This window comes from Barbus barbus, assembly GCF_936440315.1.
Source record: "Barbus barbus genome assembly, chromosome: 8".
Taxonomy (NCBI): Eukaryota; Metazoa; Chordata; class Actinopteri; order Cypriniformes; family Cyprinidae; genus Barbus; species Barbus barbus.
The window spans coordinates 24495122-24521583 of NC_136736.1; the positions used below are offsets into that span (position 1 = coordinate 24495122).

The window sequence follows — 26462 nt, forward strand, 5'->3', positions numbered from 1 at the left end:
TCTGAGGATGTGTACATTTTCAGCAAACATTCATTTTTAGGTGAACTATTACTTTAAATAAATTATATTATAATTTCTTGACTGTATTTGTGGCTATATAGAAATTAACTGGCAATATATTCTTGTTGCATAATTGATTTTTGTGTATGTAGGGTGTGCTTCTGGTCCACGGGGCAAGGATTGGATATTTTCAGGGTGATATCCGTCTGTTGATGGATGATTTGAAGACTCTTAAACCCACTATATTCCCTGTAGTGCCCAGACTACTCAACCGCATGTTTGATAAGGTACTTCTGTTAAGTTCTACACACACAAACTGTTTGCATTTAAGCCTGTGCTTAAATATACTTGATGTTTGCTCATTATACGTTCATGTGTTTGCGTTAAGATCTTTGGACAGGCAAACACTCCTCTCAAAAGATGGCTTCTGGATTTTGCCACCAGCAGGAAAGAGGCAGAGCTTAAAAGTGGAGTTGTGAGGAAGGATAGCATGTGGGATAAACTGATCTTCAGCAAAGTGCAGGTAACCAGATGAAACAGAGAAAGAGTGTGTAGAGCCCAAGGACAGAACAATCAGATGAAACCATAGAGCACCTATAAAAGACTCTGTTGCCTAGTAACACACAAATTCCAAAATACTCAGTATCCAATTGTCTGACATTTATAAAGCAAAGAAAAAAAAAAATCAAGAGAAATCACATCTTATCTAAGGGCTCGTTCACACCAAGGACGATAACTATAAATGTAAAATTTAAAGATCATTCTAATTCTATGAGAACACGGAAGTCCACACCACGACTATAACAATACGGATGCAAAGGAACAATATTGTTGGAATAATTTTTAGCCTTTTTTAGCTGGTGAATGATTTAAAAAAAAAAATTGATAGCAATCAGAATTCACCCAAGCATTTAAAGTGGCAGATGACATAACTGCAGAGTGTGCTTATACTAAACAGGATGTTGTCTGTTGGTGTGAATGGAAATGATATTTTTTAAAGTTACATTTATTGTTATCCGTTAGCATTCTTGGTGTTTTGTCAAATTTTTGAAAGTTTCCCATGCTCACCAAGTCTGCATTTATTTATTAAAAAAATAAAGGTTTATTATGAAATATTATTTCAACTGAAAATAACTTTTCTATTTGAATATATTTTAAAATGTAATTTATTCCTGTGGTGGCAGAGCTGAATTTTCAGCATCGTTACTCCAGTCTTCAGTATCACACAATCCTTCAGAAATCATTCTAACATGCTGATTTGCTACTCAAGAAACATTTTTCTCATTAAAACCATTGTACTATTGTGTATTATTTTTGTGGAAAGTGATACATTGTTCTTTAGGATTCTTTGATCTATAGAAAGTTCAAAAGAACAGCATTTATTAGATTTTTTTTAATTATTATTATTATTATTTCACCACAATATTGAGCCATGCTAATAAATAGATTAAATAAGCAGAAAAACTCTATAAGCTTCATACATTTTTAAAATCTACAATAACTTGCTCAGAACTCTCACCCAGATATAAAATGACTGTTAATTAATTTCTACAACTCTATAAGCTTTTTGTAACTAAACTGTGTGTTAACCTAACACTCCAAACTGAACTGTGACTATTTCCTGCTACTATATATACATAACCAATCTGACTCCTGTGACCCTACAGGCCAGTCTGGGTGGACGTGTGAGGCTTATGATCACAGGAGCAGCTCCGGTCTCTCCCACCGTCCTCACCTTCCTGAGAGCAGCGCTGGGCTGCCAGGTACACACAAACACACACGTTTGTTTTTGTGAAAAGTGGGGACATCCCATAGGCGTAATGGTTTTTATACTGTACAAACTGTATGTGCTATTGCCCTACACCTAAACTTAGCCCTCACAGGAAACTGTGCATTTCTACTTTTCCCCAAAAAACTAACTGTATGATTTATAAGCGTTTTGAAAAGTTGGGACATGGGGCAATGCCCTCATAAGTCACCTTCACCATGTAATACCTATGTCATACCGGTGTCATTATATAAATGTATGTCCTCATTTGTCACAAAAACGCACACACTCTGTTCTCCTGCTAATCAGTATTCCCACTACTGGTTTTAAGGTTACTGTTTTTTGTTTTTGTTTTTGTGATTTATTTTTTAGTTTTATGAGGGTTATGGGCAGACAGAGTGTACCGCAGGTTGCACTATGTCACTTCCTGGAGATTGGACAGCAGGTAAAACAATGTCAATGTACTGTACACGTATTAACACATAAAAACAAACAGACACACCTTGAATGATGTACAGTATAAACAGCCTGTGCAGTAACACAAACTCTCCTGGTCTCTGTTCTCAGGTCATGTTGGAACACCACTGCCCTGTAACTTCGTCAAGCTTGTGGATGTGACCGAGATGAATTATTTTGCAGCAAATGGAGAGGGAGAGGTGTCAACAGTTAAAATATATTCAAATATTTTAAAGGTCCCATGGCATGAAAATGTCACTTTATGAGGTTTTTTAACATTAATATGAGTTCCCCTAGCCTGACTATGGTCCCCCAGTGGCTAGAAATGGCGATAGGTGCAAACCGAGCCCTGGGGTATCCTACTTCGCCTTTGAGAAAATGAAAGCTCAGATGGCCCAATCTGTAATCTTCCCTTTATGTCGTCATACGGGGAAAGGTTACCTCCCCTTTCTCTGCTTTGCCCGCCCAAGAGAAAATGAGCTACGACCGTGCAAGGCGAGCGCAATATTTTTTTTTTTCCCTCGAGAGACGTCATGGCTTGCAAACAAGCGAAGCACTGTTTTGCGTCTGAGTAACAAACTGTGCATATTAACAGACAAATTATGTTCATATTTAAAAGTCCAAACAGTCAGTAAGCGACAAGTGCTTGTAAACGTTGTTTTGGAAATGATTTATTGATGAGTCTGCTGCTTTAAGGCAAACTGAAAGCGCTGCTTCTCTGCCGCTCGCTGCTCAGAACAGACGCCGAGAGAGGTGAGACTGCGCCGGGAGAGAGACCTCACGCTCGCAGGGCAGTACTGGAGACATCTTCCAACTGAACAAGTTTTTTGTTGTTTTTTCCTTTTTTTAAGTCGCTAGGTTTGTTAGTATGTACCCGTTATGGGTACAAAAGCCGCCTAAAGGGTCTGAAAGTTACTAAATATTGTTCTAAAGTTGCGCTCGTGTGTGAGATGTGGGAGCTGATGGCAGCGGGCGGTGGATATTGTTGCGGCTCGCCCAGGTAAAATCTATGTGTGGGAAACACTGACCGTATCCAGGCGCAATATTTTAAACTAACCATTCGGAGACGTCCTGCTGTAGCCGCTGAGTTGCAACTTCTTCATCCGGGGCTTCTCCATCCGGATCAGATTCTGGGTCAAACTGAAAAGCTTGAAGGACTGCGTGTCTACGAGCCATTGCGATACATCCACTGTCAACATTAGTGCATGGTACCATGGCCGCAAGCCACACCCACCCTCCACCTTGCCCCGCCTCTCTCCTCATCATTAGCATTTAAAGCTACAGACACAGAAATGGCTTGTCCTAAGGAAAGCTCATTTTGGGACTGGCTCGTAGTGGCTCAAATTCTGCACCAAGGCTGAATTTCGGGAACGAGACTTCAGATACAGTACTAGGGACCACTTAGGCCTATATAAAAGCATCCAAAAAACAGCATGTCATGGGACCTTTAAAGGAATGTTCTGGGTTCAATATAAGTGAAGCTCTATTGACAGTATTTGTGGCATAATGCTAATGGTGTACCTCTCAATTAATGTGTGCGTGTGTGTGTTTTTTTTTTCACAGGTGTGTGTGAAAGGACCAAATGTGTTTCAAGGTTACCTGAAGGACCAAGAGCGAACCTCAGAAGCCATAGATAAAGACGGCTGGCTGCACACTGGAGATGTCGGCAAGTGGCTTCTGGTAAATTTCACATCTTCTCTTAGCACTTCTGTTCCTTATTTACTCTCATTTGTAACTTTTTTTATTTTTATTTTTATTTATTTTAAATCTCCCAGTTCAGTACCAATTCAGTCAGTGTCCTTATTTCTGTAAATCTTCTACTGATTTTAAAATGAACTGACATCAACCCAGTTACTGACCCACTAACAATATTTATTATTCATTTTACCCTTTACAATTCTATTGTTTGAAAAGTCTCTTATGCTAACTTAAGCTGTATAAGTTGGTCAACAATACAGTAATAAACAGCAATATTTAGAAAAAAATTATAATATTTGAAGTCCACATCACAGGAATAACAATAATGACACAGAGGAACAATATCATTGAAATGATTTCAGAAAAAATCAAAAAAAAAAAAAAAGGCTGTGAATGATTAAAAAAAAAAAAAAAAAAAAAAAAAAAAAAAATGAAATGATTTCAGAAGCATTTTGTTTTTCAACTGATTGGAAAAAAACAAACAAAAACAATAACAGCCAAATATAACTCAAGCATTTGTAGCAGCAGACAAAATAACTGCAGCATAAACACATGCTGATATAGTTATTGTTATCATTCTTTGTGTGAAAGGGCCTTAACTTATGAGTAAATGTCTTGTTTCTTATGCTCACCTCGCATTCTTAAAAATAATGTCCAACATATATTTTTTTTAATTTTTTGAAACATACTAATGCTTGAGAGTCCACTGAAACTCATACTTTAAATTTCACCAGCTCCTGTTAATAAAATTGTAGATAAGTGAAGCATATAACTTCTTACCAAATTGTTGCACGTTTTAAAAATATTTTCAAAGCAATTCTTGTGTTTTAAGAGAACAGAGCCCTCCCCCCTTCTTTTTTAGTTAGTGATGTTGAGTATTTATTGTTTTAGAATGGGACTCTGAAGATTATAGACAGGAAGAAACACATCTTTAAGCTGGCCCAGGGGGAATACATTGCTCCAGAGAAGATCGAGAACATCTACATCCACAGTGACCCTGTGGCTCAGGTCTTTGTACATGGAGACAGTCTGCAGGTGAGAGACTTCCACATAGCAGTGAATCAGAGTGTGGATGTGCTTTGGTACAGTATATGTGTGGGTATATACTATTATAGATCAGTGGCGTAAACCCATCCTGTGTCTCTTTGTAGGCTTGTTTAGTGGGCATTGTGGTTCCTGATCCAGATTTTCTGCCTGGATGGGCAAAGAAAAGAGGCATTGAGGGCTCCTATACTGAAATGTGCAAAAGCAAGGTAAAACACATGGATTTGGAAGCTTTGGATTCATATTTTAATTTGTTGAAATATGAGGACTTGTACCATCCCTGACTTCTGATATTGTTTTAACCAGGAACTGAAAAATGCCATCCTAGAAGATATCATTCGGCTAGGGAAAGAAGCTGGACTGAAGTCCTTTGAACAGGTTATTTATCTGTTAATTTCTTATTTTGTTTTATTTGTTGTGAGTCATGTCAAAATACAGAAGTACTAGAGCAAGGGTTTTCAACTAGGGTCTGTGGACCCCTGGGAGTCCATTACATTTACTGTAGGGGGGCCCGTTAACTCATAAATAACACAAAGAATGTTGATTTATATATTTATTCTAAATATGGTTGATTTGTCTAATAACCTTTTAAAATAATAATTATAATGTAAAAAAACAAAAACAAAAAAAAAGTCATTTTGTTGCTTCCAATATAATGGCAATAATATTTTATTAATAACATTAGTTTGGCATAATATAAGGTTTTTACTGTTGCCCCAATTTCTATACAAACTGAATTTTATTGCCCAACAGAGAGATTTTCATAATTTGAACTATACATAATCTCTCTGTTGGGATAAAATGAAATCAGGTCAACATGATTATTATTATTATTAATAATTTATTATACAACATTATTATTATTATTATTATTATTATTATTACTACAACTGCTACTACTACTACTAATAATAATAAATATAAAAATTTTAGAACATTTATTAGTCTTATTATTATAATATTCAAGCTATCTAATTTCTTTCTTTGCGTGTGTAGGTGAGAGACATTGCCCTGCACATGGAAATGTTCTCTGTTCAGAATGGACTTCTCACACCAACACTGAAAGCAAAGAGAACCGAGCTGAGAAACCACTTCAGACAGCAGATTGACCAGCTCTATGCTAAAATCAAAATGTGAACAAATACAAATAGAGAGAGAGACCCCGTCTACACTGAGAGTGACTGAACTGGAACATACTCTCAATGTGGTGATGATTATGAAGGAGGTGCTCCAGTTCTGTCATGATGTTGTATCACTCACACAGTGAGCGGGGAGAGAGAAGGACCACTGTGGCTGGTTCTCACTTGGAGCTACCACAGTCATCTCAAAAGAGGTGAAGTACAGTCCTGCCAGCAAAATACTTACCAAACATTTCATGAGCCCTGCTATTCATCTGTGATGACAATTCAAGAAAACTGGAGGTGAACCACCCCAATGCCTTAGGCCAGTGAATGCCTTGAGTCCAATATAACCGAGAGCACACCTGCAAGATCATATAAAACGGAACAAGACTGAGACAGCTGATGTTCATATGCCACAAAGTGATGACAGGTTTCTGATTTGTAAATCATGTGCAGATATTTTCATCAAAACCTATCTAAAATATAGTGATTTCCATTAAACTTCTGTAAATGGATATTTATCAGTGTTTACTATTTAAATTTATAGTCTTTATTGTAAGTCATAATGTTTTTATGGTAAGTGTTTAAAATATTTGAGGTCTTTTCCATATCTGAATAAATGATTTCCAGTGAAATGACATTGGTTCACACAAATTGGTTCTTGTTGATACTCAGATTCCACTAACAGCACTTTGAAATCTCTGTACATCTCAAATTTGCCTCTCTCCTGGAGATTAAAGCTTGTATATAGGTTATCTATTTATGTTTGTACGTCTTTATTGTATTCTGGTTCATGTAAATTGTGCAAACAGTTATTTGTAGCATGTGGATGTTGAAGACAGAAATAAACTGATGGCATTGTCTTTGGGTTCCTGTTCATTATTGATAATTATTCCAGTGCCTGTGTTTAATAAAATGAGCATTACATGATGGAATGCATTCAATTCAAAAGAAAATATGATTACTGTGGCACAAAGTTGCTGTATAAAAAAAATCAACTTTGTTGCTCAATATTTTTTATTTAGTGGTGCCATTATTTATTTATATATATATATATATATGATTCCATCATTACAATATAATGTTTACTATAAAGAACTACTCTATGACCTGAAGAGCACACAAATGATTTTCTTATATATGAAAGAATGAAACTCCGTGTCAATGAGCCATATGATTGTATAAATGGCTGAGAAACTCCACTCCTGGCTTCTGTTGTCACCTGTGCCTGTGGCTATATTGATACGCCTGAACAAACTTTCTCAATACAAACACCCATCTTGAAATTCCAGAAACTAGTCTGTCAGTGTCCTACACATTTTATAAACATAGGGAGCAGAATAATTTTCTCAACCTGCCTAAATATTTAAGATGGTAATAGGAACCAACAAACACCCATTATAGATGCAACTAATCCCTGGAAATATATTTATATAGTCTCCAATCATCAGTTGATTAATACAGCATATTTTAAAATGTCTTTAAACACATGCTCAACACCCAGCCCAGGTGAAAAACAAATGCACTTCCATAATGTACTTAAAGTGCTCTATTTTCGCGCAAAAAAAATGTATTTAGCTACCACTTGTAGTACACTTGAACCCATCTTTCATACACTAGTACACTCAAGTGTACTACAAGTGGTAGCTAAATACATTTTTTAAATACAAAGATAGTATGCTAAAAGTGCATTTTAGTTCATATTCATGGTGTCTCAAAATAGCACAGTTGAGTACACTTAGATGATCTTAAGTGTATCTTAAGGAGTACTAAAGGATAATTTTTAGTGTATTAAGTACAAAATTAGTGCGCGAAAATAGAGCACTTTAAGTACATTATGGAAGTGTACTTGTTTTTCACCTGGGAGTCCTAATGAAACACCTACTCTCAGAATCCCAGTGAAATGTGCATTATCATCCAGCACACTACAGCTGTTTAAATACATACAAAAGCACTAGTTTATACACAAAAAAGCATACATGTACAGTATTTTTTACGTATGCATACATTAGGAACATCTCACACACACAATGCATGCATGATCTCAACTGAAAGAATTCTATGTGATTTTTCTCAGGTGACTAATGCTATCATGTTATTCATAATCATCTTGAAGAGACTAATTAAAGAGCAGTCCAGATTAAATATAATTTAACTACTATGGTAGTATTGGTGTCTGTAACCACAAAAAGTATTTTTGGTTGTTTACCCCCTAGACGTCAATGTAAATCCATAGCTGTCAATGAGTGTTTTTTTCTGTAGGAATGGACTAGATGTTATCGATACAGTAAAAAATGATTTATTGTGTCCTAATGGAAACCTGTACATGACATGTACATTTCAGAAGTTGCACCAAAATCTGTTCACATTGTTCAGTGACAGGCACTTGGGAATAGTACTGATTGCTGTTCTTTGATTTTTACATTAACTTAGCACACTGGCTTTGGTTCAATAATGATGATCTCACCAATTAAATGCCCAACTACGATTTCCATTTCAACAGTCAAACTAGTGCAATAGCCTACTAAAGTCCCTGATTTCCGTCATTTAAAAAAATCCCAACCTGTGATTGCCACTGGTGATTGTTCATTATTAGATTTTAATTAGAAAACCAGAGAAAAAATGGTATATAGTCACAAGGTAAACAAAAACCTCAGCACCTGCTTTCACATACAGTATTTTAAATGCCAGTGAGAACCACAACACCAGTCCTGAGACAGAGAAATCCCAAACTGAGCGTGCCCAGATAATGCCTCTGTGAAAAAAAAGGCTCTTAAATTCAACCCTAAATCTATATCCTATACCTGTGGGGTTTACAGAAAAGCTGGAGGAGCTTGAATAGTTCCCTTGTCCCTTCAAGCAGTGAAGTGCATCTCTTTGGTGAGCATCGAGACAATGCAGGGGATTTGTTTCTTGGCGTCAAAGCCAGGCTGGTTGGAGGTTGACTCAAAGTCAAGTGCAACTTTATGGTTGACCCTGGTCATGATCTGCATGAGCTCTAGTTCTTTGCCATACTTTGCCATCATTTCACAAAGGGACTGAATGAACCAAGAACCGGTCATGGTGTTTCTCCAGGAGTAGTAACCTGACAGAGGAAAGAAACCCCATTAGGAAAAAGACTTGGCATGTATTAAAATGATCTTCATTAGGATTTTCTCTGTAAATACTGATATATGACTACTTAATTGATTAATTAAACAGCACATCATGCAATTAATTTTATTAAAATTAAAAATTAATTAACAGCCCTAAAAAAAAATACTATCAGTAGCCACAATTATACACAATACAGTAAAAACAATAATATCATTAACTATTATTACAATTTTAAATGACTGTTTTTTATGTCAATAGACATTTTAAAGTGCAATTTATTTCTGTGATGGCAAAACTGAATTTAGTCCAGTCATTACTCCAGTTTTCAGTGTCATATGATCCTTTGGAAATCATTCTAATTTGCTGATTTGGTCCAAGAAGCATTTTACGGGCACTTTTACCATTATAAAGCCATTTTTTCTAAAAGTGTACATTATTTTTTGAGTCAAATTCTTACATTTAATCAGGGAATTAGAATAATAAGACATTTGGGCTGTTACCAAGCAAATTAAATCAGTATCAACAAAATGAATCTTTGCAATGCAGGGGAAACACAGAAGCTGCATCTGAAGTGGCATTTATATGTATTTACCCACTGTTTAATACAGGACATGAATGCTTTTAACCTGCAGTTACAAATGCATACACTTTTTTGATATTAAACATAAAACGTTGAATACTGATTTTTGAAATTATTTAAATAATAAAATATACTTTAAATGTGAAATTAAAAACGCCAGTAGGTGGCAGCAAGTGACGTTTAATAAGTGAGTGATCGTGATTGAACCGAATCATTTCGGAAGGAAACTCGGTCATGTTGCTCAGAGACACAAAACAGCTAATTATTTTTGTTGTTGAAATAGCGCAAAAACAGGAAATATTGTCTTAATAATATCTTAATTAACTTCTTGTTTATTGAACTGTTGTAAAAAATCATGGTAATTTTTAAAAAATTACGGCATCCTTCGTGTGAAATTGATTAATTATATGAAGTGGTATAAATATATACATTTTCTGCCCCATTTCTTGAATTTGTGATCATTCGAAATGCATTTTATTAGACTGAATCATGCAGTGAATGAACGCACTCTAATATATGCGCACTAGTCTAGACTTCATGTGTGCTCTGTAGGGGTGTTTTGAAAGGTTTTTGCAAAATACTAAATGTCAAATCACACATCGTTAAAACAACAATTATGATATCGCAGATGATATATATTGCACTCCCCTAGTGGAAACTGAGATACATTTTTTCCAGATTCTTTGATCAATACAAAGTTCAACAGAACTGCTTTTATTTGAAAAAGAAAAGTTTTATAACATTATAATTGTCTTTACCATTGCTTTTGATGAATTGAATGTGTCCTTGCTGAATAAAAGTATTAAAAATCTTGTCGACTCCAAACTTTTTGTGAATATTTTATCTGATACTCACAGGAAGCATTTGTGTAGTTTGTGTGTGTCTGTACCTGGTGCAGTAGAGTACGCATAGAGGAAGTCTGCCTCCACAGGAATCCTCGCAGAATTATCTGAGCTGTCAGCCTCCACACCAGGATCCAGTTCTGTACCTCTACAAGCCTAAATAAACATATGTAGGATATCAGAGACTGAATCAGACAAAGTGAAGCTGCGATCAGAACATTGAAACATGAGAAGCTGAGATTCCAGAGAGGCTCCAAGAAACAGGACGTCATAAATCTAGTTTGAAGCAAGCAATCCTAACTTAGCAAGCCTCTTTCACCAAACAGCTTTCAACCTTGAGACAAAATAACACTTATTGATAATTCCAATTCAAGAAGGAGACTGTAAAATTTGTTGCAAATAATCAAGACCGATTGTCAAAGAGATGGCCATCACGTGTTCCACGATTGAATTCACAAGCTTCCTTAGACTGACTTCTCCCCCACATAGAAGACAGTCCAAACCAACATTCCTTTGTCTAAAGAACATGCCTTCGTTCTCCATAGAACTCAAAGACTTTCATTTTCAATTTTAATGAAACTAATAATTTCTGTGCATAACTGCATAATGTGTATGTAACCCATTTGAACATTCGAATATCCTTGTTTTAATCACTCGATATGTCTTGCTTTTAATAAGTATTGAATAGCTCGAGCCTTAAAGAGAAATATTGCATATTTAGTATGTATGAGCTTGAAAATCCATGCTTTAAATGTTTCTTCCAATCAATTCTTTGTCAAATGCATCATAGTCTTGTTAATAGAAATGATCAAAAGGTATACTTTGCAAGAGTCTGTAAAGTTCGGACCTCTGACTGAACGGATAACAAGTTGATTTATGATTTGGTGGAGGAACAGAGCAACACCCCAAGCAAGGACAGTATCTAATTGGTCAAGACGTCCAGAGGGGACGGTCTGGAAGCCGAGTTTAAAAACTCAGGACATCGTAAAATTCACTCTCTTGTCTCTCACTCTGGTCGCGCTCGTCCCTCTTCTTCTCTTTTGCCACCGCGTGCTGCTCTTTGAGCGTGCTCTGGCCCACATGCCATAATGAGAAGGAAAACAACTTAGTCTCATTACATCCTTTTATTTTATTCTTTTACTTTAGTTTCTTTTCTTTTCTTTCCGTGGAGTTTCGTGTTAATGTAAGTTTGCTACAAAGTCCAGCTGCGACTGCACTCTCTTCAAACTTCGAGCAGAACTCCGCATCCTCAGCTAACGCCCAAGACCTCACTTCAAAGACTACTGAACTTCCAGCCAATCAGACACTTCGGGGAACCCCCTGTCTGCAACGACGACACAAAGGAATCCCCGTAACAGGCAAAGCAAGCAACACATCCAGATTCTAACTGAATCAGGTGCAGTTAATATAAATTTTAGCCTCATTGAGAAACTCAAAGCGAGGGTTAAATAAGTGATTGATGGTTGTTCAGGTCTATGCAATTGAACATATTGCTGTAAACTTGGGATTTCACATTTCCATTCTCTTAAACTCATCCTTTCCTCACTTTCTCTCTTCCTGCAACGTGTGAATGTGTGAATGCTTGTGTTCATGTGTTAGATTAGTTTATGTCTTAGGTTTATATAAATAAAATCTGATTTATATTGAAAGAGAAGTATCTTGTGTTTTCTGCTCATAAGTTAATGTCTTAATCTGCCGATCTAGTTACTGTGCTGTTTAATAGTGTTTTCACTATATTTTGGATTTTAATATCCAGTACAGAGTTTGTTATACGGCTCGTTCAGTGAATCGCCGTAACACTGATTCTGTTCAAATCCCTATAAAATCATAAATGATTCCCTTTGAGCTAAATTAAACTATTTCTTTAAATTACATATTAATATTATAAATGTATTACCCCTACACATAGCCAGAGTAAATCTCAAGAGTGGAAACAAGCACTCCAAGCCAGCTCATTATAAACATCAACCCAGAAAAAAAACAACTCACACTCATATTAATGCACACACACAGTACAGCAGAAATCTGGACGTACCTGTATGAAGAAAAGTTTAGGCTTTCCCACTAGTGATGGGCAGCGGTCTCCTCTGAAAAGGGCAGTTAAGGACTTGAGCTCCATCGAAGTATCAGTGCCATAAAACACTCCCTCATCTCCATGACTGAGCATTACACACACTAACGAAGCACAGCGGCTGTGGTCGTCACGGGCCACTGTGATAGAACAACAAACAGCCATGTCTACTTACAATTGTTCAAAAAACAGAGTATAATTATCAATTACCATAACACCTGGGTACAGCCAACTGATTCAGTGTAATTTGGTAATATTTCAGTCATAACACCAACAGGCCTATTTTAATTATTACTTATACCATAGTCTGTCTGAATAATTTATTCTGATTGGCTGGCAGGTATGCATTAAAACCGTTTGATGCAGGGGGATCACGTGATGCTTTCATGAGGCAAGTCGCACATTAGCTGAGCTTTGTGTATATTACAGTCTTTTACTGTTGTTCGTCTTCTTTTCTTACATTTGGGGTAGTTTTTTCGTTTGCCGGTTCTCTGAAGATGTCACACAGTGGGAAACTCGCTTATCTTTCACCATCATTCTGATTGTGGGCCGAGCCGACATTGAAGACAATATGGCGGTCACTATAAAGCGATTTGAGGACATTTTGAAGGCTGAATTAGCAGCAATGCACACCGAATTCGCCTCTCACATGACTACAATCCAGAATATATGCTCTAAAGTTGACTTTTTAATCGGGGAACAGAGAGAGCAGAAAAAAGTGATCGGCGAATACACTGGCCATCTGGATGCCCTCGAGCAGCAGGTGACTGATTTACAAGACCGCACAGCAATCTCCGCCTGCTGGGACTACCTGAAGGGGCCGAGAAGGATGACCCGATTGGCTTTCTGAAACGGTCTCTGCCAATCTGGATCCCATCACTTGCGAGCAGAGATATCGAAATCGAACGCGCGCATCGAGTTTTCTCCAGAGCTCCAACGGATCTCTCCAAACCGCGAGTGTTTCCCTTCAAACTGTTACGCTACAACAACAGGAATTTGATCCTTAATGAAACAAGACGCCGCGGTCCTGTGAAAGCAGGTGACGGTGTGTTGTTGAGCTTCTTCCCTGACTTCTCTCCCGCAACAGCAAAGAAGCGGAGATCCTTCAGTGCAATACGGAAGGAATTGAAAGAGGCGGGTCTGCAGACCTTTCTTCAATATATCCTGCTACTCTGGTCTCGCCGTGTTTCATGACGATCTTCAAACTAGTGCACTCACCGTACGAAGTGCGTCAATTCCTGAGCTCCATTCCCTCTCTTCATTCTCCTGGGATGGACGTGGCATAAGGATTTGATAATACTGAGTGACTTGACTTCTGATTGGCTGATCTAGAACTTTGTGTCAATCGGCTACTGGCAGTTCTTCATGTAAGATAGGAAACTTGGTATCACTAATGTGCAGTTTTCAATGTACATGATGCAATTATTTATGTTTGTTTCCTCATTATGGAAAATATACATACTCTATATTAATTTTTTTTTTAAACCCCACTTTATCACTCGTGTGAATTTGAAGTTATTCTGTTCTCTTATAATAGGGCTAATAGCGGTGTTCTAAAGAATTGTACTGGCTGTCATGTTAGTGTCACTGATTAAGACAGGGGAGGGTGGCAGCTTGGGATTTTCACCCCAGTCTGTAAAAGTTTTATGGGGTGTTTTTTTTTTTTATGTTAATGAGTCTTTACAGGTCTTTGAGTTAATTCAGTTAGTCTTTGAGTTAATTCATTTGCAGTGGTATACATTTCTCTCATTTGTTGTTCACTTATTTGTTTGATAGTAATGATTGAAATTAATATAAGTTGTAATGTCAATGGTTTAAATGACCCCCATAAACGTACAAGTTTTTTTTACAACTACTGCGACGAAAAAAGGCTGCAATTGCTTTGATCCAGAAAGCTCATTTGTGGAAGGATGATGTTCATAGATGCAACAATAAATATTACGAGGTGGTCTCTTTCGCTGCGACTGACAATAAAACTAAAGGTGTTTTGATAACTTTTTGAAGAAATTTAAATATTTCCATTTTAGACAGAAATGGTGATAATGCTGACATAAATGCCTGTATATCCCTTGTGAAAAGTAACTCTCCCTGATCCTAACTGATAATTCAGTTGTTTCTGCTTCAGTTGTTTGCTCTTTTCTCCTCGTACAATCATGCAGACCATTGTCCATAACAACTATCTGGTCTAAGGATATCAGTGGAGACTTACAAACTTTGTTTTCTGATCGGATTTGGTAGACAATCATCTGATGATCCATTTGAAATTGCTGCATGGACTTTGTCTGTCCCCTTGGGGGCGCTACTGTTTGCATGCATTGGCTTCCCCAAACTGCAGTTTTTGTATGTTCATGCATGTTATTTTTTTTATTTCTTATCGTTTGAGTTTGCCTTTAAATAAAATAAAATATTGTTCACAAAAAAAAAAGCCTTTAATGCACAGGTAGCTTAAGTCAAGTCAGTTTAATCACCGCTCTATATTAATGCGCTACTTTAATTGATGCACACAAACCCACACACACAGAGAGAGAGAAAGAGAGGTTGGAGATAGCAGATTGCGTGGCACACACAGAAACCTGTTGTCAACGCTGCCTCGCGACTTAATTAAATAATCTAAATCAGTGGTTTCAAATTCAATTCCTGGAGGGCCACAGCTCTGCAGAATTTAGCTCCGAATCACAGCTGCTTAGAAGTTTCCAGTTATCCTGAAGACCTTGATTAGCTGGATCAGGTGTGTTTGATTAGGGTTGGAGCAAAACCGTGCAGAGCTATGACCCTTCAGGAACTGAGTTTGAGACCAATGGCCTAAATACTAGATCGCTACATTATATTCCTCAGCAACGAGGTGGTAAAATCGCTGTTTTTGAAGTAACTAAACACAGCTTCATTGTTTGTAGAGAGACCCACAGACGCAGGTAGCGCACACACAACTGTTGTCTCTCTCTCAATCGATCGATAATTAATTAAAATTAATGCTATATTTCATTCAAATAAATGTGATCTTTGACATCTCTGTGTCTGAATTGAAGCAGGCAGAATGCTAGAGCTAATGAGCTGTAGCTGATGAAATAACTGTCATTTTTACCCTTCCGGTCAAATATTGCGCTGAAAATATCATTAACAGCTTTAACTTGTTAATGCTATAAGCGGGATAATGCATGGCTAGCTGTGTGATGACTGCTAAGATGGCACCACGGATGGCAGCTACAGTGCTTTGCTCTTCAGTGTTTGTACTATTTTTGTTTGTTTTTCTGTTTCTCAAACACGATCAGTTTTACCAGGGATGACCTACTGAGCATTCGGCAGAACACACCACAAAATCTTTTACCAGATTTTGATTATTCTGATGTTTTGCTGGACATTGTAGTTGGCGGAGTCGTAGCTCTGGTCAAACGCTTCAGGACGCGCAGACGGGGGAAGCGAGCCGGAATCAACGGGGAAATCGCACGGCGGCGGGACGTGCTTTTACATCAATGAGAGGTGGTGTACAGATGTAACTGTGTTAAAGATGATGCGCTGCTCTGATCTAGAAACGCTCTTCATTACCTGCAAGCCGTTCTATTCGCCGCGGGAGATTTGTTCGTTCATTCTCGTGAGTGTCTACATTACACCGCAAGCGCACGTGAGCTTAGCTTTACAGAAACTCGCTGATCTGATCACAGAACAAAAACACCCGGACTCTGTTTTAATCATTCTCGGGGACTTTAATAAAGCAAATCTCTCCCACGAACTGCCAAAATACAGACAGCACATCACATGCCCCACCAGAGACAGTAATATATTGGATCACTGTTACACAGCGATAAAGGACGCATATCACTCTGTCCCATGGGCAGCTTTAGGACTCTCTGATCACTGTTTGGTTCATCTCATACCGACCTACAGGCAGAAACTTAAATCTGCAAAACCTGCATTAAAAACTGTTAAAAGATGGACTAATGAAACAGAGCGTGATTTACAAGTAGGGGTGTAAAAAAATATCTTGTATATTATTTTGTTTGATATTTGATATTTTTATTTTGATATTTTGTTTGACGATACTGTATCGAATCTCAAAAACGGTGTTCATCACCACAATTTCTCAGGACCTGAAGTGGGACAATCACATTGAGTCCATTGTGAAAAAGGCCCAGCAGAGGTTGTACTTCCTTCGCCAACTGAGGACGTTCAACCTGCCACAGGACTTGCTGAAACAGTTCTACTCTGCCATCATTGAATCCGTCCTCTGCACTTCAATAACTGTCTGGTTCAGCTCAGCTACCAAATCTGACCTCAGAAGACTACGGAGGGTGGTCCGGACTGCTGAGCGAATCATTGGTATAACCTTACCCACTCTCCAAGAACTGTACTCATCCAGAGTGAGCAAAAGGGCTGGCAAAATCACTCTGGACCCCTCACATCCAGCACACTCCCTCTTTGAACTGTTCTGTTGCACTGTGGAGCTTCTGTCACTATAACAAATTCCTTGTATGTGTAGACATACCTGGCCAATAAAGCTTATTCTGATTCCGATTAAACGATTTTAATGGGCTTCACGTGGGGTGGATCTTGGCCTCCATGTCGTGCATTAAAATTGTTTAACGCACAGCTAGCCGTACATTATCCCTTACTTAAGGCCTGATCTCAACAACAGGCATTCTTTGGATTTTAAGATTCATCTACTGATATCGAGGCAAAGAGCTATAAGAATTTATTTGAATGCACCATACCTGCTATTAAAACCTGCATAATCTGCGCAACTGTTTGATCATTGTAGACTTTCACAGAGTATCCTAGCTTCCGAAACACATTCATCACATTTCCTGCATCTACATCAGTACCGTTCCGTTGGTTCATGCCTGAAAGAAGTGAAGAACAGGTTACTAAATTACATTTGACTATGACAAAAAAAAGCACATAAAAAGGTTTACATGACAAATATGCTCAATACTGCATAATATTTTCATAACATATTGATTATATAGACTTGCTAGATAATATTATTGCATCGTCTAAAACTTACTTTGCTCACATAGGGTGTAAATACAAAAAATGTTTGATCATTTTTGTACTTGTCCTTGTTACACTTGTGGTGCTCCCAGTCAAAAATGACTATCCTACAAAAAATTGCTAATGAATTTCTCATGCTATAGGCTACTATTAACAAATATTTGATTTAATCGTCAATATTTAATACTGGCCATTTCACAATTATAGGCCATGATCATTATAACAATCACCTTCATCTGTATCAGCAAGAATTTCGATATTGGTACATCCCTGCCTAGAGTCTATTCTGTTCACCATTCGGTTCAAAAGGTAAATGCATCTAAACAATCATCTGAGTTTGATATGCATTCGAACTGACAACTTTCACAAAAACAACACCTTCAACAGCACAAAACAAGTGTTACCTGTCCTGCGATCAAAGTTCTTGTTATTGATGATGATGCAGTGGCCAATGCTGGGGTAGTTCAGACTGTATCTGAAGGAATGTGACTGAGCCTTAGCATCAACCTGCGTGGGCTGCGCTCCTGATGACCCATCCTTACCAGCTCTGGACAAACAGATTGCATGCAGGAATATTAAACTCTATTTAATATGAGAGATTAATACAAGAGGCCTGTTTGTTCCTTTAATTTGTATTTTATTCATTTTGAACTGTAATGTTTATAGAAGTTTATGGACTAAATATAATATGTGACACAAAACCAGTCTTAAAATGCATAAATATATTTATAGAAATAGCCAACAATAACATTGTATGGTCCAAAATTATCGATTTTTATTTTATGCCAAAAATCGTTAGGATATTAAGTAAAGATCATGTTCTGTGAAGATATTTTGTAAATTTCCTACAGTAAATATATCAAAACGTAATTTTTGATTAGTAATATGCATGGCTAAGAACTTCATTTGGACAACTTTAAAGGCAATTTTCTCAATAGATTTTTTTGCACCCTCAGATTCCAGATTTTTAAATAGTTGCATCTCAGCCAAATATTGTCCTATCCTAACAAACCATTCATCAATTGAAAGCTTATTTATTCAGCTTTCAGATGATGTATAATTTAAAAAAATGTACCCTTATGACTGCTTTTGTGGTCCAGGGTCACATATGTTAATATAATCAATAAACGTTAAATTCACGTTATTAGGCCTAATAAATGCTATAAACAAGCAGGAACAAGTCAGTTTACATAACGTAAACAACATGGTAACAAAAAGAAAAGCAAGTGTTAGTGAATTCAATACTGTTTTTGTTTTGAACTGTCAATCAAAGCTGCATAGCAACAGTCGTCAAGATCATCTTACTCTGTGGTGTCCTGGCGCCGTGCGTCCACGCAGTCTCCGTTCATCTCCAAACGTTTAACGATTACTTCTTTTAAGATAATACAATCGTCTCTGTTGGGAGTGTAACTGGTAGCGCGTTATAACCATATAACCGGCTCTCGGCAGAATGATAACCGCGCCCGCACGCTGGATGGACGACTTTATTGTTGTTGTCGACGACTCACTCGACCAGCCAATGAGAAGCTGCACGGGAGGAGAAAAACACACAACACATTTCGACGTCATAACCAAAAAAAAAGACTTGGGGATAGTGTAAGTTAGGCCTAACGTTACTTTGTAAATGCAGCGTCTGCAATATATCAAAACCAGCAAGACCTTTTACAGCTGTAGATAATTCACATAATGGCTGTGTGCCAAAACCTCGTGAGTTGTCTTTCTAGATAGTGTGTTCCAAACAAGCGAGTTCACAACGCGCTCTACTCTAGGTTTGTAATGTAGGCTAAGTTACTCTAGAGGTTTTAAGGCACAGCCATTGTAAGGAAGGTCAAGTTCAACGTGCCCTGCTAAAGCAGGATGAACATAATAACATATTTGAGAACGCTGAATGCCTATAAAATTAATTACTCTAGTGCACAAGTGAATCAACGTGTTTATTGTAATGTAGCGTGTCTAATTAATATCTGTATAAATATTAAAGCTATGCATCCGTATGCATGGCGTGGCTTTGTCTGTTCAAACGGACAACAAGTGAGGACTGACAAAACACAACACTTAAAACCTAAATGTTTGAAAACAAAGTCGATGCTTACCAAATACGTGAAAATACCCTGTTATTGGAAGCGTGTAATGTACAGGATTCCGACGACAAAGCGGTTACTTAGCATCCAGGAAGTGTGCTCAGGCTATGGGTGTAGTTGCTATGGGATTGTTGCAGATACAGTACTTCGAAGCCTTTGCCCTTGTCTATAGCACTACAATATCGCCCTCTGCTGGAGAGATGGCTTCTTACACATGAACAGGAGACTCTGAGGTAAGAGCCTGCTCAGTTTATGTGTATGTGCTAAACAACCATTTTATTAGAACAACTAATAAATTTGACATGTTTTTGCATTTTTTCATTCATTTTTTTTTATAATAAAAAATATGTGGCTCTGGAAACATGCATATTCTGATGATGCCTTGCCTCTTTTTGTTTTCATTTTAGAAATATGACAAATATTAAAATGTGGTTTAGACTTCAACATAAGATTAGTTATGTTTAAGTTTACTATTTTGACATAAAATATTAATATAGGAAGGAACAGACGTCATAATGTAATGCACAGGCAGGTTTAATAAGAGTTCTTTAGACAAGATCTAAAGACATATCACTTCATATCATTAAAGGATTTTAAATAGAATATAAAAAATATTATATATTTTTTTATAAATCTGAAAAGTAGAAATGAGAGATAGAAGTGACCTACAGATGTTTCAGTGCCCCATGGGCTCCCTGTGGGGACCATTCAGGGTGTGCTAGGAACTTGGAGAGGCTCTGGGGTCTTTTCTCACATACTTTTTGTACGGAGGTAGCTGAACCACATCTGCATTTTCCTGTTGAAAGAACAGACATCATCATGTAATGGGCTGCTGTAAAGAGAGACAAAATCTGAACATCACTTCTAATAAAAAATAACACAAAAAAAATTTGAAATAGAGATGTTATTTATTTATTTAACGTATCTGAAAAGTAAAAATGATAGACAGGAGGAACTTACTGAATCTCCAGTGCTCCATGGGCACGGTCTCTTCAGAGTGGACTTGGTTGCTCCCTGTAGAGACACAGAGAGTCCTGGTGATCTCTTGAGGTACATGCAGTGGTCACAGGTGCCCCTCTTGGGATGAGGCAGGCACCAGTGCTTTCTCTTGGGACGAGGCAGGGACAAGTACTTCCTCAGCAGTTGCAGTGGACACTGGTGCTTCCTCATGGGATGAGGCAGGCACTGGTGCTTTTGTTTGAGACAAGGTGGGCACAGGCCCTTTCTTTGGGGACAAGGGAGAGCACAGGTACTTCCCCAGCAGATGAGGCAGACACTGCTGCTCCTTTTGGAGTCTTAGCAGGCCTTGGTGGTGGTCCCTTTGGGGGCCTTAGGGGCAAGGGTGTCAAGATGACATCCCTTTTTTTAAAAAGTCTTATATTTTCGGAGACTTATATTTTCACTTTTCCCCTAAGTTGGTGTCTGGCAGGCACAAGTGCTCCCTGTGGGGACCCATCTGCCATGAGTACTTTCTCAAGGGACGAGGTGGAAACAGATTATTCCTCTTGAGGCGAGGAGGCCACTGCTGTTTCTTTAGGCACTGGCGCTTCCACTTGGGCTAAGACGGGCACTGGGGCTTCCTGTGGGGACCTGATGGGAACAGGTGCTTCTCCAAGGGATGAGGCAGGGACTGGTGCTCCTTTCGGAGTCATGGCAGGCCTTGACGGTGGTCCCTTTGGGGGCCTTAGTGGTAAGGGTGTCAAGATGGCATTCCTTGTTAGATAAAGTCTCATGTTTTGGGGGATTTTAAGTTTTCCCTTCAGTTGGTGCCTGGCAGGCACAGGTGTTCCCTGTGGGGACCCATCTGCCACCAGTGCTTCCTCAGGGGGCAAGATATGCACTGGTGCTTCCTCTTGGCCTAAGGTGGGTACTAGTGCTGCTTCAGGGAATGAGCCTGGCATAGGCACTTCCTCTTGGTCTTCCTCAGGGGACCTGGCAGGCACAAGCTCTCCCAGTTGGTACTGAGGAGTAACAGGTGCTCCTTGCGGGGCCTCCACATATTCCCCACCACTGACCTGAAGTGAGGTCCCCACACTCTTTCTTCTTAAATGATGAGCAGAAAATATCTTCCACTTCCATTATTGCCCACCACCATTATATATAAAATCAGTAAATGAGAATTTGCAGGCAATCGTTTCAGAACAACCTCAGATTGCTCTGTGGTCATTCATTCATTCATTTATGTATTATTTATTTATGGGGCCGAAGTGTAGAAGCTGACAAGAACGCTGTTGTAACATAAGTTGTAATAATATGATCTTTATTCTTTAATATAGCCTAGTATATGGCTTTACAACAATGAACATTTATTAATAATTAAGAATTATTAACTGTCCCGTTATCTCTAATAAACTGTGAATATCTGTTCAGATTGCACGCAATGGATGATCTGATTTTCTTGCTAATATTTAGGCATTTTGCTTTTGGTAAATTAGGTAAATCAGAATTAGATAATTTTATAAGGAGTTGTTTGTTAATTTAAAAAGTACTCACAAATCCAAAAATCGTGTTAAGTTTGTATATTTTGTACAGTGGGGGAAAAAATTGCTGCTGATTTTGTATGTTTGCCCACTGACAAAGAAATGATCAGTCTATATGGTGGGCTTATTTGAATAGTGAGACAGAATAACAAAAAATCCAGAAAAACACATTTCAAAAAAGTTATAAACTGATTTGCATTTTAATGAGTCAAATAAGTATTTGATCCCCTATCAATCAGCAAGATTTCTGGCTCCCAGATGTCTTTTATACAGGAAAGAAGCTAAGATTAGGAACACTCTCTTAAAGGGAATGCTCCTAATCTCAGTTTGTTACCTGTATAAAAGACACCTGTCCACAGAAGCAATCAGTCAGATTCCAAACTCTCCACCATGGCCAAGACCAAAGAGCTGTCCAAGGATGTCAGGGACAAGATTGTAGACCTACACAAGGCTGAAATGGGCTACAAGACTATCGCCAAGCAGCTTGGCGAGAAGGAGACGACAGTTGGTGTGATTATTCACAAATGGAAGAAACACAAAATAACTGTCAGTCTCCCTCAGTCTGGGGCTCCATGCAAGATCTCACCTCGTGGAGTTTCAATGATCATGAGAACGGTGAGGAATCACCCCAGAACTACACGGGAGGATCTTGTCAATGATCTCAAGGCAGCTGGGACCATAGTCACCAAGAAAACAATTGGTAACACACTAGGCCGTGAAGGACTGAAATCCTGCAGTATCCGCAAGATCTCCCTGCTCAAGAAAGCACATGTACAGGCCCGTCTGAAGTTTGCCAATGATTCAGAAGAGAACTGGGTGAAAGTGTTGTGGTCAGATGAGACCAAAAAAACCCCAAGAACACCATCCCCACCGTCAAACATGGAGGTGGAAACGTTATGCTTTGGGGGTATTTTTCTGCTAAGGGGACAGGACAACTGCACCGCATCAAAAGGACGATGGACGGGGCCATGTACTGTCAGGGCCAGGGCATTGAAAATGAGTCGTGGATGGGTATTCCAGCATAACAATGACCCAAAACACACGGCCAAAGCAACAAAGGAGTGGCTCAAGAAGAAGCACATTAATGTCCTGGAGTGGCCTAGCCAGTCTCTAGACCTTAATCCCATAGAAAATCTGTGGAGGGAGCTGAAGGTTCGAGTTGCCAAACGTCAGCCTCGAAACCTTAATGACTTGGAGAGGATCTGCAAAGAGGAGTGGGACAAAATCCCTCCTGAGATGTGTGCAAACCTGGTGAACAACTACAATCACGTCTGACCTCTGTGATTGCCAACAAGGGTTTTGCCACCAAGTATTAAGTCATGTTTTGCGAAGGGGTCAAATACTGAATCATTAAAATGCAAATCAATTTAAAACTTTTTTGAAATGCGTTTTTTTAGTTTTTCTGTCTCTCACTGTTCAAATAAACATACCATTAAAACTATAGACTGATCATTTCTTTGTCAGTGGGCAAACGTACAAAATCAGCAGGGGATCAAATAACCCCCGAGTTACCATCTTTACGCTCTACCAATTCTTAAAAAAGCATTTATTTAGGAATGAAGTAAGTGACTTAATGAATAGTCATTGAATCATTTAGGAAAACACACTACTATTGAAGCATTGTGTGTTGTTTGGTGTTGCAACGGTTCTGCTCTGGTTTTGTGTGGTTTGTTAGAAATCATTCTAAATATCTTTATTGTTATCTTGTACCCGACTGGTTATACTCTGTATAATTGTGTATGTGACAAATAAAAATCTTGAATCTTGTTATTATAATACCTTGTTATTATTATTATAAAAGCTGGAAAAGCTTTTTGCTGTTTAATATTTTTCTGTTTTCTGGAAAGACAAGCATTTATTTGAAATGGAAATCATTTGTAAGATTATTAATGTTTTTAAAGTATTTTGATCAAATAAATGCAGCCTTGGTGAGCATAAGACATGTCTTTCAAAAACATTAAACAGCTATTATTTAATTACTTTCATGCCATACTGGAGCTGTTAAAATCCATAGAAAATTAAATAAACCATAACTAAGGGTCCCTAAAGATGTTTGCTTCCCTTCTTGTTGCTGTCACAGTTGCTGACAAGAATAATGCATCTAAATTGCTATCAACGCAGCATGCTCTAATCACAGATCAACACATTCAAGCATTGATCACTCTTTAAAAATGTGAAGTATTTCAAGTATAAAAAGTAAATAAATGCATGCAAGACAAACACCCATTTTAGAGAATAATTTATTGCCAGTAGTAAAGCAGTTAAGCTAGTGGCAGTATTTAATAAAAATCATAAAACAAGACCATAGCATTCCTCACACACACACACAGACCCTGAAAAAGTCACATGTCTGTGAATAATCTCGCACTATAAATATATTGGGTCCCATTTTCATGGTCAAAAAATAAAGATGTTCCAAAGTCACAATTTACAAAAAACAAAAGAAAACAACACATCACCAGAATATGCAGACGACCTTTCAGAAATGAACGTGTTGTGACGATCACACATTCACAACCTTGACATTTTTTATTACTATTATTTTTTTTTAAAGATTCTCTTATGCTTTTTTCTTTGCTTGTGAATGAACATACAGTAAGGCTGCTAATGACACATTATTTGAGTTGGTAAACTACTTTTTCCTGTCTTTCTTTTTTTGGAAAAAAAGCAAAACATATCTACAAAAACCTAATAACACCTTGAAATCAAAACTGTACATTAAAATTTACATTACAAATGAATGAGGGTTTGTATATAAAAAAAATGAGTTTGCATGGTTATATCTATACAAATACAGATATCACCTTGATGCTTGAAACAATGCTTTTCTCCCAATATCCATGACAATATATCAGTTATATTTTCTGTGTAAATTGTACATCTCAGCATGATCTTGTGCATGATGATCAACGTATTATTTAATGGCACAGCCAAGTCTAATGTTCTCCCCAATACTGTTAAATAATAATAATATTAATAACAGCCCACAAGAGCCAGCGAAGAGAACTCATGTTTAAGAAAGTCTTTTCAAAACCTCTCTCTCTCTCGAGTGAGATACAGATGTATACAACGTGTGCGTTTGGATGTTTGGCATTAACGTTAAGTGTAAGACTACGTTTGTGTACCGTGTATGTGGTGTGGTTATGGTTTGAACACACAGTCAAGTCTCCTGTAGCAGGGTTTCATTTAGGCACTTTTGATATTCTGGATCCAGTGTCAGACTTCAGTATGCTGCTGCTGATGTTGAGAGTCCAGCGGCGGTATGACGAGCCTCTGAAACTGCGCTCCCTCCTCCTCTCCACCGCTCTCGTAATCGCTCATCATCACTTCTGACTCCTCGCAGCAGGCGGACATGTCCGAGCAGGACGCCGTGGACGTGTACAGCGACAGCGACATGTTATCGGCAGCAGGGGGATCGAAGTCACAGCCGTAGCCCAGTCGGAATCCTCCGCGCCGGTAGCCTCCGGTGGAGGATGATGTGATGTTGTTGATGGGATTGGTCTGGGGTTCGGGGTCTGATGAGTAATGATGGTGGGGAATGAATTGGGTGAGGCTGTAGAGTTGGGGTAAGGGCGGGCGCTGGCGTACTCCGGAGCCTCCGGGACTAGAGGGGACGCTGTTTAACGCTCGCATGGCGGGCTGCAATGTGTTGTAGCGCTCTCCGTACTCCGGAACGGGCGGAGGGGGGGGCAGATCATCGTGGGAAGGAAAGTCGTCGGGTGGGGGAGGGAAGTCGCTTTCGATGTCGTATCCGCCAGGATAGTAGTCCGTGTCCAGCAGGGTGGGGTCACTGTAAAGGGTGGGTGGGGCCTCCACTACCTCATACTGAGGAAACTCCTGGATTCCAGGAAGTTGAACGCTCGGCATCCAGTCAGATGTGTCCCAATGATAGCCTGTCGGACAAAAAATAATAATAAATATCACAGTGCCACAAAACAAAAAAAATATATTATTATTAGATTAGGTTACGCACTGAAAAAAAGGCTGGGGTCAATTCAACTTTAAAGAGGTCAATTTTAGTTTTGAAAATGGCATTCATATCCTGTTTTACTTAATATTAACTCTTTCCCTGCCAATGCTTTTGCAAAAAGTTGCCTTGCATTTTGAGGATTTTGACTAAAATTTCATGGCCCCTATAATATTTTGTTGTATGAACATCTGAACATGCAATATATCAAAATAAAGAACAAACCCTCTACTTTTCATTTTACTTTCATTTTATTCTAGCTTCAAGCATTA

The 26462-nt window shown here is 38.3% G+C and overlaps 3 protein-coding genes across 7 annotated transcripts in view; 1 reads left to right on the forward strand and 2 right to left on the reverse strand.

Annotated features, from left to right (window-relative positions):
* The window catches only part of LOC306873873 (long-chain-fatty-acid--CoA ligase 1-like), a 28121-nt gene extending 21157 nt beyond the window's left edge, over window positions 1–6964 (forward strand). For 2 of the 4 annotated variants that reach the window (XM_079423387.1, XM_079423388.1), the window contains exons 12-21: window positions 153–287; window positions 389–523; window positions 1668–1763; window positions 2141–2213; window positions 2336–2424; window positions 3788–3904; window positions 4814–4957; window positions 5074–5175; window positions 5273–5344; window positions 5963–6964. In XM_079423387.1, the coding sequence (XP_079279513.1) occupies window positions 153–287; window positions 389–523; window positions 1668–1763; window positions 2141–2213; window positions 2336–2424; window positions 3788–3904; window positions 4814–4957; window positions 5074–5175; window positions 5273–5344; window positions 5963–6103 (1104 nt within the window). In that variant the 3' untranslated portion in view covers window positions 6104–6964. The remainder of the gene's footprint in view (window positions 1–152; window positions 288–388; window positions 524–1667; window positions 1764–2140; window positions 2214–2335; window positions 2425–3787; window positions 3905–4813; window positions 4958–5073; window positions 5176–5272; window positions 5345–5962) is intronic. The other 2 variants (XM_079423389.1, XM_079423390.1) reach the window with 1 other exon arrangement.
* Window positions 6849–19927, reverse strand: LOC306873874 (caspase-3-like). Its single transcript, XM_079423391.1, has 7 exons — window positions 19756–19927; window positions 18968–19189; window positions 18067–18209; window positions 17383–17511; window positions 12641–12816; window positions 10653–10761; window positions 6849–9172 (listed from the first exon to the last, which is right to left on the reverse strand). Exons 2-7 carry the CDS (start codon window positions 19009–19011, stop codon window positions 8943–8945), a joined length of 831 nt encoding a protein of 276 aa, XP_079279517.1. The 5' UTR covers window positions 19012–19189; window positions 19756–19927; the 3' UTR covers window positions 6849–8942.
* A 4517-nt stretch (window positions 19928–24444) lies between these two features.
* The window catches only part of LOC306873875 (protocadherin Fat 1-like), a 93684-nt gene continuing 91666 nt past the window's right edge, over window positions 24445–26462 (reverse strand). The window contains exon 28 of one of the 2 annotated variants that reach the window (XM_079423392.1): window positions 24445–26116. In XM_079423392.1, coding sequence (XP_079279518.1) covers window positions 25440–26116 — 677 coding nt within the window. In that variant the 3' untranslated portion in view covers window positions 24445–25439. The remainder of the gene's footprint in view (window positions 26117–26462) is intronic. The other variant, XM_079423393.1, reaches the window with a different exon arrangement.